At 37.6% G+C, this 12,488-nt stretch overlaps 2 protein-coding genes across 6 annotated transcripts in view; both read right to left on the reverse strand.

The window, feature by feature from the left end:
- The window catches only part of LOC107602217 (occludin-like), an 8,542-nt gene extending 4,137 nt beyond the window's left edge, over positions 1–4,405 (reverse strand). Inside the window, exons 1-4 of the mRNA XM_016294661.1 lie at positions 4,315–4,405; positions 3,872–3,931; positions 1,999–2,638; positions 1,645–1,922 (exon numbers count right to left, since the gene is read on the reverse strand). Of these exons, the coding sequence (XP_016150147.1) occupies positions 1,645–1,922; positions 1,999–2,638; positions 3,872–3,930 (977 nt within the window). The 5' untranslated portion in view covers position 3,931; positions 4,315–4,405. The remainder of the gene's footprint in view (positions 1–1,644; positions 1,923–1,998; positions 2,639–3,871; positions 3,932–4,314) is intronic.
- A 516-nt stretch (positions 4,406–4,921) lies between these two features.
- Positions 4,922–12,488, reverse strand: part of LOC107602236 (MARVEL domain-containing protein 2-like) — a 10,037-nt gene continuing 2,470 nt past the window's right edge. For 4 of the 5 annotated variants that reach the window (XM_016294686.1, XM_016294687.1, XM_016294688.1 and 1 more), the window contains 6 exons: positions 9,994–11,153; positions 9,312–9,347; positions 8,481–8,632; positions 8,204–8,375; positions 7,512–7,562; positions 4,922–5,865 (listed from right to left, as the gene is read on the reverse strand). In XM_016294686.1, the coding sequence (XP_016150172.1) occupies positions 5,746–5,865; positions 7,512–7,562; positions 8,204–8,375; positions 8,481–8,632; positions 9,312–9,347; positions 9,994–11,103 (1,641 nt within the window). In that variant the 5' untranslated portion in view covers positions 11,104–11,153 and the 3' untranslated portion in view covers positions 4,922–5,745. Of the gene's footprint in view, positions 5,866–7,511; positions 7,563–8,203; positions 8,376–8,480; positions 8,633–9,311; positions 9,348–9,993; positions 11,154–12,217; positions 12,295–12,488 lie in introns of those variants that run through there. The other variant, XM_016294689.1, reaches the window with a different exon arrangement.

A 12,488-nucleotide genomic window follows, 5' to 3' on the forward strand; every position in this document is an offset into this window, starting at 1 on the left:
CACACGCACACACGCACACACACACACACACAGATGCATGCACACACACACACGCACGCACACACACGCACACACACACACACACACACAGACACACACACAGACACACACAAACAGGTCTTTCCACCTTCAGCACGGTAAAAGCTATAGAAAACCACACAGGCCTCCTATATTCAAAACCAGACAGACGATTCCTGTGAGAGATAAATGGGTTCATGCTGCGAGGAGGCTGGAGGAAGTGAAATAACTCTTTGTTTGGCAACAGAAATGAGCACAGGTGTAGAATTTAAGCTATATGCTCCATCTTGAGTAGAATAGACCTTCTGTGTGGAAAAGACCAAATTATAGTCCTTTAAAGTCACAGTATATGACTAAGTTCTAGGACAAAGGCTTGTAGTTGAGTGACCACTAAAAATCACAAATAATCTCCAGTATCTTAATTGTCATTCCTGCACCATTACATGGAGAGCAAATGAGACCTCAGTTTCTCGGATTTTCAGCGTTCCTGCATCTTTTGACCTATATATATATATATATATTCACACAAATCTTCCATACTGAAAAACATTTGTGTAGGATTTAGTTTGAAAAAAATAAATAAAAATTCACTCAGAAATTTCACAAATAATTACAAAGAAACAGCAAGTAACACTTTGAATTTAGAAAGCACATTAAATGCAAGTAAAGTGTCAGGTAAGGTTTCAAATAAGTTTTTGGAGAATAAAATGTCAAAATTTGGTTGAAATAATGTTACATTGTCATTTAGTGCAACACAATATTTATGTAAAAATTCAAACAACATGCTTATTCTGACTTGTACACATTAAAATATATAAAAGAATAAAGGAGCATATTACATTTTATTGTGTTTTCAATGAGTAAAAAATTCTTACTGACAAATGGGCAAAACCTTTTTAAAAATGTAAAATTACAACTAATTAGTATTTGGGGTTAAAGTAATTAGTCTTTTAATATGTCATAAATTGATTTTTGTTGTAAATATGCCTGACAAGATTGTTACACTGAATGACATTTTAGTGGCTCTCTTCTATAAATCAGGGAAAAACGTATGATATTTATTTTTTGCTCAGAAAAACAAAAACAAAATTGCAATTAAATTAATTTTTTGGGGGGGAAACGACAACAATTTAAAGCAGTATTACACATTGTTTTTATGCTTTTTCGTCTTTGACCCATTTATTTATAATTCATTTATTCTAATTGGAAGAATTTCAATGACTTTTCTAGGGCTGGAGATCACAATATTCCTGATATTTCCTCAGGTTTTTATGAATTTGTTCGGACACAGTTTAACTCTCGAGTTCTTGTCATATTTTATAACCATTTTCTAAACTATAGCAAATAAACGGTGAACGTAAAGTACAACATGTTCCTGGATCAACATCCTTGTTTATCCTGGAACAACATTCCAATCAACCAATCTTAATTGAGGGATAGTTTTTCAGGAAATATCTGTTTTAGGCTTACGATCTGGGTTAGGTGCTTCTACACACCCTTGTTAATCAGCTATCATTTCACACTGATTTTAGGAATAAATTATGGGTAGGGTTAGGTTTAGGGGTAGGGATTGGGTTAAGTCTATATTTTTGGACAGTAATGTTGCTCTTACTTGGCAAAAATCACAGCGACCCGAATAAACTGCGATAATGTGAGAAATGTTGAAGGTGTCTGAATACATTTAGGTTTGACTGTACTTCAGCTAGCAATGCAAAGAACAATAATATCATACTCACCCAATCCTCTACATCCTGCGGCGAGTTTTGATCATTCATTTCTTTCACGCGGCGCCACAGGATGTTGTCCTTCCCGTGATTATTGATCCTTTGACGGGTTTTAATGGCAAAAACCATGATGATGACGAGGGCCGCGGTGACAATGAAGCCCAAAACAAGAGCGATTGCCTGGATGAAGACAGAATAAGCTCACTATTAGTGCACAACGACTTAAATCGGTCATGATTTACAACGCTGTGCTCACCTCCTGAGGATCCACCACGCAGTAGTGATACAGATACTGGTTCACGAACCCACCCGTCATCTGAGGCTGCTGGTAAGCGGCGCACATGGCGTAAACCTGATTGAACTGAACCGATCCAGACGATTGGGCCATTGGGTAAACCGTCACCAGATAGACTATGGTGGCAACTAACATGAGGAAAGCCATGATGGCGCTGATGATGATGACGGCCAGGTAGAACTTCCTTCCCTGAGCCACTTTCTGGTGCGAGATGATCATGATGAAGATGACGAGCAGGACGATGAAGGTGATGATGGCCATGGCGATCATGAAACCCTTGCCCTGCCTGGGGTCGTTCTGAGAGCCGAGGATCCCGTAACCATAGCCTCCGTATCCACCCATTCCGTAGCCGGATCCCCCGTAGCCACCGTATGAGCCTCCGTAAGAACCTCCGTATGAGCTTCCGTAACCACCGAATCCAGCCGCTCCTGCATCCGTGTCCCAGGCCAGAGTCGAGGCCACGCACACGAAGATGCCCACGCAGAAGATGACCGACATGACACACATGATCTTTATGATGCCCGGCGGAGACGTCCAGCGGTAGAAATGCTGGAACTCATCGTCAGGATAGTACGAATACGCAGGCTGCGGGGCGACATTACTGGAGAGAAAATGGGGAAAACCGATTTTAGGGACACAACACATTCTGACTATATGCAAACATACATATACACAAATCACACTAAAGCTCAAATCTTTTAGACGATTTAAGTAGGGATGAAAGATATTAGTGAATATCTGTATCATTGTTAGTTTATTTTTTTGGAGAGAAATTGTTGAGGTCAATTAAATAAAACATTCTTTTAAGGACACAACAATACATTTTGCCTTATACCAATATAACTTATATATATATATATATATTAACTTGAAACATTCACACTACATAAATATTCCCACTAATGCAAGATATCAATGAGTTTATCAATATCATCATTTTTTTTCTTCTTTGGCTCTTTTCATTTTTTTAGACCTTTGTTTTTCCATTTCAAACAATACCAGATTTCAAAAGCACTATCAGACTTTTTTTATATTCAATATAGTATTGTATCATTTCATTTGTGACCCTGGAGCACAAAAGCAGTGTTAAGTCGCTGGGGTATGTTTGTAGCAATAGCCAACAATACATTGTAATGGGTCAAAATTATTGATTTTTTTTTTTTTAAAGTAAAGATCATGTTCCATAAAGATATTTTGTCAATTTCCTACCGTAAATATATCAAAACTTAATTTTTGATTAGTAATATGCATTGCTAAGGACAACTTTAAAGATGATTTTCTCAATATTTAGATTTTTTTTGCACCCTCAGATTCCAGATTTTCAAATAGTTGTATCTCGGCCAAATATTGTGCTATCCTAACAAACCATACATCAATGGAAAGCTTATTTATTCACCTATCAGATGATGTAAAGTAGTTTTGTGGTTCAGGGTCACATTTAACGTGTCCTAGTGTCAATGGTATATCGTTTAAAAACAGGCAAAACATACATATATAAAAATATGATATATATACACATACATGATATACAGTTATGAGCTATCAGTTTCAGTGCATTGCCAGTACTTTTGAAACTTGTCACAGGAAAAGAAAATATAAAAGAAAAAGGTAAAATCCAATAGCAGCCTAATCAACCGAGAAAAAAAGAAAAATAATTGGCTGATACCAAACATAGCTGCCCAATAATCACCCATAGCCCTTTATTTATTTAATATGTACAGTTACAGTTCAATTCCTCACTATAAAAACAAAGGCACAAGAGGTTTAAAAAAAAATAAACCTAAACCCATGTAACACAATCCAGAGAAACACTGAGGTGAAACTCAACACTTACTATCCATCCTCTGTATGATCCTCATAGGGCGGAGGACTCTCGTGCGGCCTCGAAGACATTCTGAAGACACAAAAACAGGAATATTTTTAAATACACCAAGTATGAAACTAACATAAATCATACGCACTTTATCCAATTTCACTATTATCAACTAAACGTCAGTCGTCATTACGAGTGAGCAGAAAATAAACAAAACTGACAATGAGTGGGTAAAACACACGGTGTAAAAAAAAGTACTATTTTAATATTTAATTGAAATACACTATGATTCTGAGACTCTTCACGAACTAAACGCGATTGAGTTGTTTCTGAAGTAGCCTAAATCTCAGTGATAGTCGGCGTCAATGATCTTATATCTAATTAACGCAGATATAAAGCGCTGTTATATAGGCTACTATAATTTTAATTACATAATATTCTATATTTTGTAGTTTCAGTCTCACCTGTTTGCGGAGTTGCTCTCGCGCACTGACGTTCACTGTGTCACTGTTCAGGACAGGTGAGACAAACAACCTGCCCTATAGATGATTAGACCCCGCCCACACACACACACACACACACACACACACACACACACAGCGTCTCACATTCTAACGAGTTTCCTAACTGGACAGCTAGACATGTGCCCAAGACTGATACCATGGGTTTTTCTAACGCTGCCTTATTATTATATACAGTAGCCTACCTAAAACGGCTGTCTAGATAGGCAGCATAGTAGATTTTGAAACACAGCCATAAAGAGAGCTCGTCTGGTATCAGGATACAGACACGTTACAGATAAAAGAGTGAGTCTGCGATAAGAAACACGCAGGTTAACAGAGGTGTGGTGACATTTCTATGCTGAAGAGATTATTTTAATTTTAAACTTGCTTACGCAAAAATCTACTCTACAAACTTTATCTTGAAATCCAAAATGGTTCCCTGCATAGTGAGAACCCGCCATAGGTTTGTACAGAGAAAGAACATGTAGCTTAAATGTCACAAATGTTATATTTGCATTACATTTTTTTTTATTCCAATATAATTGCACTTTGCAAACGGATGCTGTGGCTTGTGGTGGAAATGGAGGTTTGATGGAATTGATAGAGATGGAGAATTAAATATTTTCTTTAAAAGAGTGGTAATGAAAGTAATCTTTTTATGTTTATGTTGCAATCAGCCATAGAGGGAAATGGAAGTATGCTAAAACTAGTCTGATTCAGTAGTCTAGACAGGGATGCTTAGAAGAGAAGTGAATTTAACCAATCAAATTGAAGAAAACATTGCATTTCTTAACCCATAAATATATGCATCATTTTTTTGAGGTTGTAGAGTTGCTCTGTTGTGTCTGAAGTGCCTCCTGGCCGGTCTTTTTTTATTCAGAAATGTTCTCAATTACAACAAATTAGCTTGAAATGCTTTGACTTTTCACTCTTTACATTATTTGCATATAAATCACCTGTTCAACTTGTCAAAATGCATATACAACACTGAATATATAAGGACAAGGCTGTTGTTCGGATCAAATACACAGTAGCAGAAAAACGAATTGAACAGTGCATACAATCATTAAAATAAACCTCAGTAAAAAAAACAAAAAAACAGCAGTTCTGCATACATACACAGACAACACAGAGTATTTCTTTAAACATTCATGCACTTTTAGTCAGCATTATGAAATGTAAAATAAAAAAGTATTTTCAGTCAGTGCTCAAGACTCAGCGTGTACATTAAGAGCATGCAAGTTATCGATCCCTCATTGGATTACTGTTTGTAATATAAATCCAGACCAGCATGGCTCTGCAGATACAGTGGTCACATGTTCAGTGTAATACGATGTCCTGGCGTGAAAATGAAGGACCGTCACAGCAGGTTTGAATCTAGTGCTGCCCGTTTCAGCCGTAACCATCGTTCCAGCCCATGACTTTGTCGTACTCGTGAATCCTCTGCTTGATGTGCGAGAGTTTGTTCTTCAAGTACTCACATCTTTCCTTCTTCTCCAAAAATGAAGGATCCTAGGGACAAAAACACCATCATAGACATAAATGAGACCATGAAGCGGGAGAACTAAATATCCTCTCAATGGCCACATACACAGTAATTAAAATAGGTTAAACTGCATTCCACAACCAATCTGAGCAACTAGTCTTTAAAGGAATAGTTCATCCAAAAATGAAAATGTACTCAATTTCTTGGATTCTTCATAGGAACAGATTTGAAGAAATGTAGCATTGCATCAGTGTCTCAGCAATGGATGCTCTGCAGTGAATGGGTGCCGTCAGAATGAGAGTCCAAACAGCTGATAAAAACATCACAATAATCCACACCACTCCAGTCCATCAGTTAATGTCTTGTGAAGTGAAAAGCTGTTTATAAGAAACATCCATCATTAAGACGTTTTTAACTTCAAGTCGTTGCCAAAATACAAGTTAATGATCCATAATAACGCTTCATCCATTGAAAAAGTCCATCCCCTGTTGTCCTCTCACGGTGCTTGATTTGTGCAGATTTCTATCCTGATTCAGATGAGACAACTTTTTCTTTGGAGAAAGCAGTATTATGGATAGAGGACTCGTATTTTAGCTGGAAACAATGGTTTGAAGCTAAAAAGTCATAATGATGGATTTGTTTCTTACAATCATGCAGCTTTTGGCTTTATAAGACATGAACTGATGGACTGGAGTGGTGAGGATTACTTGTGTATTATTGTGATGTTTTTATCAGCTGTTTGGACTCATATCGGTGCATCCCTAGTTTGGACTCTCATTCTGACGGCACCCATTCACTGCAGAGCATCCATTGATGAGACACTGATGCAATGCTACATTTCTCCAAATCTGATGAAGACACAAACTCACCTACATCTTTGGTTGCCTGAGGGTGAGCACATTTTTAGCCTATTTAAATTTTTTGGTGAACTATTCCTTTAATGCAGCTCATCTGAGGTTCTAGAAAATCACAGAAACCAAACCGTGTGTCTTGACTGTGTCACGACCTCCTGTGCTATCACTCAAAATATGGCTCAAACTGTCTTTATAGAGGAGCCACCGATGGTCTGAGTGGCTACAGTTATTTCCTCCTCTTGAAAAGACACAATGGGGCAAATCCTGTGGGAAAATCAGCCTCCCCCCTTCCTCATCCTCCTTCCTTTCTTTCACCACTCACGCTTCACAACGTTATAAATCAGCCAGACAAAGCCTACTGGCCTGTAAAGCCCAGACAGAATCTCAAGACTGATTCTCAAGGCTGATTTTCTTGGGAAAAGGATTTAAATATAGTAATATCTGTTAAACTAAGCTGAGAGTGCTACACTTTTTGTAGATGTATGTATAATCAAATTGCCAACATTTATGCTTGTCATGTGTACACTTGTGCATGGTTTAGTTTGAACTGTAAGAATAGTGACGTGACCCTTATGATTGTGAATGTGGAATATTTTGTAACATTAAACCCCTAAAACAAACGTATGATGAACAAAATCACATTGTTTTCACATGTAGCTTATGTATGATGCTGCAAGTGACAGAATGGCATGTTCAATTATTTATTTGAAGGTAAAATAATAATAATAATCAAATTAAATAAAAACATTAATTAAATAATGCACAATACAGTTTTGCGGTCAGTATGTTTACTAGTCAAATGGATTCCAATAACTCACCATCTTCTTCCTCTGATACTCCTGCAGGATTTTGTTGATGCGATCACGCTCCTACGATCAAAAATGAGAGATTTGTTTTTAGAATTATACTAGAATTATTCTTCTGAAATACATTATTTACATTTATGCATTTAACAGACACTTTTATCCAAAGCGACTTTCGAAAAAAGAACAAAAGCAAAAGCCAACAATATTCACAACATGCAATGCCAGGTTTATCAGACCAGATTTAACTAGATTTAGGAAGCAATGTATTAGTAAATGTTGAAATTAACATTAACTAAAATTAATAAATGCTTTATAAGTATTTTTGATAGTTAGTTCATGTTAACTAATGTGACCTTATTGTAAAGTGTTACCAAAAAAAGTTATTTTTTTGATAACATTCAAAATATGATCAAATCCTTTGCTTCAAGTCATTCCTGTGACATTTATCAAGCTAACACTGTTTTCAAACATTTGATAAATTGCAGTATCTTTAAAAATAGCAAATTCCCTTAAGTTCAGAGGCATCAAAACATCTGTTCTTCTAGTGTCCAACAAGGAACATTTAGGAAACATACTGCAAAGACTAGGATAAAAATTTGTTTTTCCTAAACACATACAGCGACATGGATTTGTGCTTGATGAAATTCTTTTACAAGTCACAAAGGACAGACTAAAGTGTACAGTAATAGCAAATTTCGACTGACCATATGGCTGGTGGGATTTTGTGGTAAATTCTGCATCATCACATCCATTTCATCAAACTTCTTCAGAATCGCTTGAACTTCTACATGCAGCTCTTTATACTCAGAATACTGGTCATTAAACACGGCTTTATACTGGTCCCGCTGCTCGTCTGTTCGGATAGCTGGATATTTACTGCAGGGACAGACAAAACACAGGGGTGAGCTTAATCAGAGAGCAAAAGCATCTCTTGGTCACGAAATGAGTTCTCTTTTTTTAGATGGTGAAGCAAATACTCACGCGATGTAGTCCGGCATGATCACAGGTTTAGGAGCGTGTCCAGCTGGAATATGCCCTTTCACAACTTTGGGCTTGGCGACGGCAGGGGCGGCAGTGTGTGTGTGCTGTACCGGCACGGAGACTGCCATCGGCTCCCTTGAACCATCAACAACCTATTAGAGTGAAGAGAAGGATACAAAATTACCAGCAATATCCTCTGACTATATCACATACTGACCCTTCGCTAAGCCCCGCCCACCTTAGTTTTGATTATTAATAGAGTGCTGGAGGAATGGTGTATTTTTGTGGGCCAAAACCCAGAAACAAGTACCATTTTAGCACTTCTGGTTCCACCATCCTGAAGTCAGTGGGTTTTTGGTTAAATGTCTGAAATTAGGTCTGTGGTTACATCAGTAATAGCCCTTTTACTTGTCTTGAAAAAGGCTAATAAGCGGCTAAATGGGACTACAAAGGTTGTTGATAGGATATTAAACATCACTGGACAGGTAAACTCATCTTTGTTTGGCTGTCAAACATGGATGAAGGCAAATGAATGAAGTAAATTACCTCAGGAATAACTCTGGATTAAGATGCATTTAAATGTATGAATTATATTTTTTTATATTAGTCGCCAAATTGGTTTCCAGTATGCCCTTATAGGCTATATGCAAAACATTAAACTAGTAGAGAAATATGCAATGGAAATGTCTGCTTGTTAATCTGGGCAACAAACACTTATATTACATAACCAGAATTATTCATTTGAACTAGAAATGCTATACATCCAAATTTTTTAGCAGATGGCAATGCACCATGGGTAAACATGAGAACAGACAGAGCCAAAATACTTGCCAAATGCACAGCAGAAGGAGAATCTCTTGGCTGCATCTATAAAGCAGAAGCGGAGTTGGTTCAATTATTGTTGTATTCATTTTTGCAACTATATTTAATTATAACAAATGAAGATACTGGCAATGATACATCATGATTAACTAGGTACGACATAACAATACTACAGCAATTTTCTGTTCACACAAGCAAAAATGGAGCACAATGTCACAAAATTATAGCCCATCTGAAAAATATTTAGTTTAGTTTAGTTTTTATTTACAATATTATTATAGTTAACTAAATCTAAAACATAATTATTTTTACTTGAAGTAAAATAAACTTTAACTGAAGTAAAATACAATATAATTTATTTTCATAATAAAATAAAACACTTTTTTTTAATTTCAGCTAGTTGCCAAAGCAAAGTTTCAAATTTGAATTTAGTTTAACTTGATGTACAAAATTAAATCTTAAAATTTAATGTAAAAACTATACAGACGTATAAAATAAAACTAATAAAAATGACAAGAACACAAAGAAAACTTACTAAAACTTTAAGGAAAATGAAAATAAAAAATAAAACACAATAAGAACTAATTCAAAATAAGAATAAAAAAACTAGAATAGCATCTTGATACTAAAATGACATTGTTTTAGAATATAATATGCAACAGAAATAGAAACCAAAATATAAAAATCTCACCTCCTGCCCATTACGTTCTCGTAGTCGTCGAGCCGCTTCGTGCCGCCACAGTTTTAGACACACTATGGCTCCGACCAAGTACACGATCATGGTGAAGAACAGGAAAATTATAGCGGCCGTCTGCCCAGCCTCAGTGCGACAGAAAGCGCCATTGATGCCATTATTGAAGTACTGATAGTAGCAGAGTCCACCTCGAGTAGTGTCATTTACGTACACGCAACCAGCCGCCAAAAACAAGAGTGCAAGAGCCAGGTTTATGAAGAACTCCGTTAAAGGCCACCAATTTGAGTCCAGAAGTATAGTTTGATAGTACATGGTCATTCCCAAGACAAGCATGATAACAGTCACTATCCACGCCAATCCCGCCACCACAAGAATGAACGGCGTCTTGGGTCCGGTGTAGTTGGCGTTGCCATAACCGCCTCCATAACCTCCGTAACTTCCGTAACCTCCTCCGTAAGCCCCACCAGGCTGCGAGTATCCAAACATGTTAAACCACTCATTGTCTTTATGAATGTAAGCACAAACGCATGCAAAAATCGCTGCTCCAAGAAGCAGCTCGACGCAACCAAGAATACGTAAAAGTCCAGCCCAAGACTTCATGTAGGCGTAGCGCTGGTTGTATTCCTCGACTTTTTCGCCGTATGTCAAAGCAGTGTGCACCGTACGGCCGTCAACGGACTCCACAGGGTTGCCCAACAGCATTGCTTCACGCTCTTTACGCGAGTTATAACTGCCTCCGGATCCGCCGTATGGGTCGCGGTAGGAACCGGGAACCGACGGCGAGTGCGGCGGAGAACAACGAACGCCGTCAGTGGTCGTGTTCTTGCTGCTCGAGCCCAACATTGACTTCAACTTGCTGCTTCCGCTGCTGGACCTCAAGAAGTTCTTCCATGAGTCTGGGATGAAACGGTGGACGGGTTTGATGTCGATGGCTGAGTCCCCGTTGTCCTCGCTTCCGCTGGGGTCAAATTCGGGGCCTATCGGTGGCTGGTTCGGTAGGGGAGGTGGTGGAAGAGGTTCGGAGTATAAAGAGTCAGATGTCCTGTGATCAGTCAAGCTGTGAAGACTCGGGAGTGAGCCTGTGGGTGCGTCGTTGTAGTGGGGCATGTTTCGGACACAACACCGAATGGAGTCTCCACCAGAATTTGCAATTATCCCTAGAGGAACATGAAGTAAAGAGGCTTTAGAAAAGATCTAGAAAACTAGTTTTAGTTCTTGTAGATTAGTGGTTCTCAACTGGTGGTTCGTGACCCAGAGATTGGTCAGAAGTCTGTTTTGAACACTGCAAATGACTAGTTTGAAGAGAGCGAGAGTCACACTTTTATTCTAAAATTTGAGAATTCTAAAACTTCTTCTACTCTTGGTTGCGCATCTGTCTTTTATTTTCATCTATTTTGCAAAGTTAAAACAAATAAGTAGTCTTAACAACTTTTAAATAGAAGTAGGTTCCTGATTCCCGATACCTTTGTTGTTGATGTTAAAGGAAGTGCAAACACTGTTTTGATAGTGAATACATTTTTGCTTACTTCTCCATCAATTATGGTTCAGTTTTGGGTAACTAGTTGATGTGCAATGTGAAATCTGGGCCCTGAAGGAAAACCAGTCGAGAACCGCTATTATAGACAATGACGAATGGCGTCTCCTCCAGAATATGCAATTATCCTTAAAGGAACGTGAAGTAAAAAGGTTTAGGAAAAGATCTAGGAAACTGGTTTTAGTTCTTGTAGAGTAGTGGTTCTCAACTGGTGGTTTGTGACCCAAAAATTGGTCACAGGTCTGTTGTGAACAATGCAAATGACTATAATTAAGCTTAGCTTGTAGAGTGAGCATTGCACTTTCTTCTTAAATTTAAGATTTGGATCGAGTCAAGCCTACTCTACAGTTGGTCAAGCACCTGCTTTTCATTTTAGTTTTGCAAATATAACAAATAAGTAGCTTTATTAACTTTTAAATAGGAGGAACTCCTAATTCCCATAACCTTTGTTGTTGACGTCAAAGGAAGTGCATCCAATCAAACACTGCTTGTTATTAAATATGTTTTTTGCTTTTTTGGGTCATCAGTTAATGTGAAATATAAAAATGGTCATGAAGCAAAACCAATTGAGAACCACTCTTAGGCCTATAGAGCAGATATTGTGTCCTAGAACATGTTCATGGTAATAGTTCAGAAACTGTAACAAAGTATGCAAAATTGTCTGCTTGTATATTGGTTTTTACTAACCAAGATAAAGCTTAATGATTTCATCCAATTACAGTGCAGGAAATGCCTCTCTACAAGAGAAAGAGCACAAGAAAATGCTAAAGCATGAAGATATTATGCAAAAACCCTTTTCCAAAGCAGACAAGAAGCTATCGACACAAAAAACCACCATTCGGGATACCAGAAAGTGGTAGAAGAAACAAACCCCTTGGGAGCAACAGTGTCTTAAAGCGATGAAGACGTGAACTTGCTAAATAAATGGAATTATATGTTGAGTATGTGTATGTAATAA

The sequence above is a fragment of the Sinocyclocheilus grahami genome, unplaced genomic scaffold (genome assembly GCF_001515645.1).
Source record: "Sinocyclocheilus grahami isolate Dianchi unplaced genomic scaffold, SAMN03320097.WGS_v1.1 scaffold322.1, whole genome shotgun sequence".
In the NCBI taxonomy this organism is placed as follows: Eukaryota; Metazoa; Chordata; class Actinopteri; order Cypriniformes; family Cyprinidae; genus Sinocyclocheilus; species Sinocyclocheilus grahami.